A 5051-nucleotide genomic window follows, 5' to 3' on the forward strand; every position below is an offset into this window, starting at 1 on the left:
GTGAAGATGTTATCTCACTCATTTATCTTCCTTTATCATTTTTCACTCACTTCTATGACAATGAGTGATTCTCACCCTAAAGCTCAATAGTAATACAAGGACCATTTCATCATTAGTTTTCAAAATTAGTTATGGAGAATGAATTTGGATTTCAAGTTTTTATGTTTTTCTTTATTTCTTTTTTGGATCTCAGGAAGCTCTTTCCAAGGCACAGAGGAATTTATTTGTAAAAAATGGGGCTCAAACTCTTAATCTGTACATTTGTGATTCAAAGACATAAACTTTTCGTTTTTTTCTATAGTCTTACTTCTACAAGTAGGATCTGTAAGAGAGAGATTGGACACTGCATTGCAAAATTCATGCTGCTTGAATTCAATACCATAGTCTATCACCCTAAGTAGTTGCCTCCTCATATAGTGCATACTTTTTTGATATCACAGATTCCATCTGAACCATAATGTCATAGATTGAAAGAACAGAATTGCAAATAAGGAAGACCTTCTGAATTCAAAATATTTTTTGTTTCTCTTTAATACTATGAAAAATGGCTAATATTACTAACTCTAAATAGTATTTCTCAAGGTATATGTCTCATATTTTACCATATAAATGGTAAAATTAATTATCATTAATTAAATAAAAATTAATTTATCAGTTACATGATTTCTTTCTAGGTTGACCTCCTTCAGATTACTTTTTCTCTCTGTTCTCAGTGCCTGTAAAACCAATTAAATGAAAAAAAAAAATTCCCATCGGTTTAGTTCCTATACTTTGCTGGGCTGTGGGTCTTTATGTTCTTTCTCTAGTCTTGAGATAGTGAATGCTTTCCATGCAGAAGCAGTTTTAGATTGCTCGATGCTTATGAAGGATGTGAGCAGAAGACCACAAAGGAAAAGATGCAGTCTCTATTCTCACCCTTACTACAAGATAAAATGTTCAAATATTCTCTTTTCCCTACTCTTGGTAGTTGAATAGAGTTAATTGTTAGTTTGTCTTTGGAGTTACTCCTCTCTCTACTCTCCTATTCACAGAAAAGCTGTAAGACTTTAGGAAGAAGTATGTTTTAACCAACCTGAGGAAATGGGAAACTAGAAAACATAGACTAGAGCGATCTGGAGCTAATACACGGAGATTATAATAATTACTTACAAAGTTAAAAGTAGATAACCTAGATCCATGACTTAATCTGCAAAACGATCATGGGCTACCAGTAGTCTTGTGTCTGGGCAGAAGTGACGGGAAGGGGTGCTGGACACTGTGGCAGGAAATCAGGGAGCCATGGCCATAGGAGGGTTTGATTTGGACATTTTTTATTTTAGAGTAAAATTGTACATTTAAGCATGGTGAACAGTAATAAAATGAAGATAACTCAAAACAATTTTTGGCTATACAAAAATTATTTTAATGACATTAATATTTGCTGTCTTACCATTGTAGCCAATTTCCATATGAACAATAGTCATCACACATGTCCTAAATGTGTGTCATATTAATGGGTTGTATGCTATATTTAATAATAAAATTAATTGGTTTAACATTTTCTATTGGTTGCATAGGCCTATCTAATGTATAGTTTATTGTTCATCACTTTTAGAAATGAAAAGCAAAACAGGAAAACTCCTGTTCTGTGTAAGAAACCCTGAATTCCTTCAAATATAAATACTTGCAGTGAAAGCTGGAGTGCATTCATCAACAGATACTTAATCAGTGTGTGCTGTGGGTGAGGCACTGTTTAGCATTTGGAACATAGCAATGAATGAGACATACCTAATCTCTGCCCCCTTGACATTGCCCTCCTTGGTGCTTTGGGCAATGTTTAAAAATGTTAACTTAGGGTAGGTGCAGTGGCTCTTGCCTGTAATCCCAGCATTCTGGGAGGCCAAGACAAGTAGATTGCCTGAACTCAGGAGTTCAAGACCAGCCTGAGCAAGAGCAAGACTCTGTCTCTAAAAAATAGCCAGGTGTAGGGCGGCACCTGTGGCTCAGTGAGTAGGGTGCCAGCCCCATACCTTTGAACCATACCAAGGGTGGCAGGTTCAAACCCGGCCCCAGCCAAACTACAACAAAAAAATAGCTGGGTGATGTGGGAGGTGCCTGTAGTCCCAGCTACTTGGGGGGCTGAGGCAAGAAAATCACCTAAGCCCAGGAGTTGGAGGTTGCTGTGAGCTGTGACACCACAGCACTCTACCGAGGGCAACAAAGTGAAACTCTGTCTCTCTAAAAAAAAAAAAGCCACCTGCGCAGGTTGCCGCAGACCCGGAAGCCTCTGACTGGAACGAACGCGTTCCCGGGCCTGGATTGCCTCTAAAGAATCCAGTTACATGAAGAAGCCCAGAAGAGGAAAGAAAAGGATTCAGAAATGGCTCTTACTCAGAGGCTTTTGACATTCAGAGATGTGGCCATAGAATTCTCTCAGGAGGAATGGACGTGCCTGGACCCTGCTCAGAGGACTTTATACAGGGACGTGATGTTGGAGAACTATAGGAACCTGGTCTCCCTGGCAGGAATCTCTGTTTTTAACCTGAGTATTAATTCCATGTTGGAGCAACGAAGAGGCTGTGGACTCAGAGTGAAGTGGAAATAGCAAAAACTCCAGATGGGCGGCACCTGTGGCTCAGTGGGTATTTCCTTTTGGGTCCCACTGAGAGCATACCTGCATATGATTTCCCGGACTCTCCCACCCAAGTACCAACCAGGCCTGAAGCACCTTAGCTTCTGAGATGAGAGAAGATTGGACACATTCAGGGTATCTCTTCTATATGTGTGATAAATGAATTGCCACCTACAGAGAGCAGTAATATAGAAGAAATATCCCCCAGAGCAATGTTGGAAAGGAAAGAAAACCATGACATTGAAGGCTTTTGCTTTAGGGAAGTTCAGAAGAATATACATAACCTTGCATGTCAGTGGAGAGATGATGAAAGACATTGCAGTGGAGTCTGTATGACCCCTCAAGGAAATCTCACTGGTAGGAGAGATGAGCATGATAGGAAGAATTCGCGAAACAAGATTGTTAATAATCAGCTGGGATTCAACACCCAGTCAGATCTCCCAGAACTGCAGGTATTTAAGATTGAGGAGAAAATTTATGAATGTAATCCCATGGATCTGTCTATCAACGGTGATTTCTTGGTTTCCCCACCCCACAGAATTACTTCTACTATGAAACCCCCCTTTTCTCGTGAACGTGAGTATGATCTTATGGATTCATTATTCCCACAAAGAGACAAACCACACATAGTGACAGACCATTACAGATGTACTGAGTGGGACAAAGCCTTTAATCAAGGCACACATATCACCATTCATCAAATAATGCATGAGGAAGAAAATCGATTTAAATCTGATATATGTGCTAAAATTTTCAATAAAAAATCAAGCCTTAGAAGTTATCAGAGAGTCCATGCTGTAAAGAAAACTCACAAGTGTAATGAATGTGGCAAGGTCTTCAATTACATTTCACAGCTTGCCCGGCATCAGAGAATCCACACTGGAGAGAAACCTTACAAATGTAATGAATGTGGAAAGCTATTCCGTGAAAGTTCAGCCCATGCACAGCATCAGAGAATCCACACTGGAGAGAAACCTTACAAATGTAATGAATGTGGAAAGCTATTCCGTGTAAGTTCAATCCTTGCACAGCATCGGAGAATTCATACAGGAGAGAAACCTTACAAATGTAATGAATGTGGAAAGGTATTCCGTACAAGTTCAATCCTTGGACAACATTGGAAAATTCATACTAGAGAGAGACCTTACAAATGTAATGAATGTGGAAAGGTATTTCATCGTGTTTCACACCTTGCAGAACATCAGAGAATTCACACAGGAGAAAAACCTTACAAATGTAACGAATATGGCAAAATGTTCACTCAGAAATCATCCCTACAAATGCACTGGAGGATTCATACTGGAGAGAAGCCTTACAAATGTAAGGAATGTGGAAAGGTATTTAATCACAAGTCACATCTTACAAAACATCAGAGAATTCATACTGGAGAAAAACCTTAAAAATGTAATGAATGTGGCAAAATGTTCAGTAGCAAGTCATCCCTAGGACATCCCTGAAAGAAACTTTACAAATGTAAAGAATGTGACAAGGTCTTAAGTCATAACTCACACCTTGCATGACATCTAATAATTCATACTGATGAGAATCCTTGTAAATGTAGTAAATAGGGGAAAGTGTTCAGTCAGAATTCACACCTTGCAAATCATTGGAGAATTCATCCTGGAGAGAAACCTTATAGGTGTGATGAATATGGCAGTCTTTAGTCAAACTGGTATCTTGTTTATTGTTGGAGACTTCTTTTTTTGCGGGGGGGGGGGTGCGGTTAATCTTTTTTGTTTGTTTTTTACTTTTTTTTATTAAATCATTTCTGTGTACACTGATGCATTTATGTGATTCAGGGTAGTGATTTGATATACAATGTGAAATGCTTACATGGAACTGATTAACACATCCATCACAATTATACTCTTTTCTTAATAGTTTTGAAATGTACCATTGCATCATGCACATTAGGTGGGATTCCCCCAAATATCCTCCCTCTGCCTGCCTCCCTCCCCTCTGTCTCCTCTTCCCTTCTATTTTCTGAACTATATGTTTTACCATTCGTATGATTGGTGATTATATACTGATTTCATAGTGGTATTGAGTATATTGGATACTTTTTTTCCCATCTTGAGACACTTTACTGGGAGGAATGTGTTCCAGCTTCATCCAGGTAAAGATGAAAGATGTAAAGTCTCCATCTTTTATGGTTGCATGGTATTCCATGGTGTACATGTGCCACAGTTTGTTGATTCATTCGTGGGTCGATGGGCACTTGGGCTGTTTCCATGTCTTGGCAATTATGAATTGGGCTGCAATAAACATTCTGGTGCAAATGTCAAAAAAAAAAAAAAAAAAAAAAGCCAGGTGTTGTGATGGGTGCCTGTAGTTCAGCTACTTGGGAGGCTGAGGCAAAAGGATGACTTGAGCCCAGGATTTTGAGGTTGCTGTGAGCTGTGATGCCATGGCACTCTACCAAGGGCAACAAAGTGAGAAT

General features: G+C 39.1%; 1 protein-coding gene across 1 annotated transcript; it reads left to right on the forward strand.

The window, feature by feature from the left end:
• The first annotated feature begins 2750 nt into the window (after positions 1 to 2750).
• Positions 2751 to 4685, forward strand: LOC128567718 (zinc finger protein 83-like). The gene has a single exon (XM_053565162.1). The coding sequence runs from the start codon at positions 2824 to 2826 to the stop codon at positions 4009 to 4011; it is 1188 nt and encodes a 395-aa protein (XP_053421137.1). The 5' UTR covers positions 2751 to 2823; the 3' UTR covers positions 4012 to 4685.
• Positions 4686 to 5051: the final 366 nt, after the last annotated feature.

Source organism: Nycticebus coucang, chromosome 16 (assembly GCF_027406575.1).
Source record: "Nycticebus coucang isolate mNycCou1 chromosome 16, mNycCou1.pri, whole genome shotgun sequence".
NCBI lineage: Eukaryota > Metazoa > Chordata > Mammalia > Primates > Lorisidae > Nycticebus > Nycticebus coucang.

Excerpts from the sequence above, each read along its gene's own strand:
- LOC128567718 (XM_053565162.1), top strand. The coding sequence starts at position 2,824 with ATGTTGGAAAGGAAAGAAAACCATGACATTGAAGGCTTTTGCTTTAGG.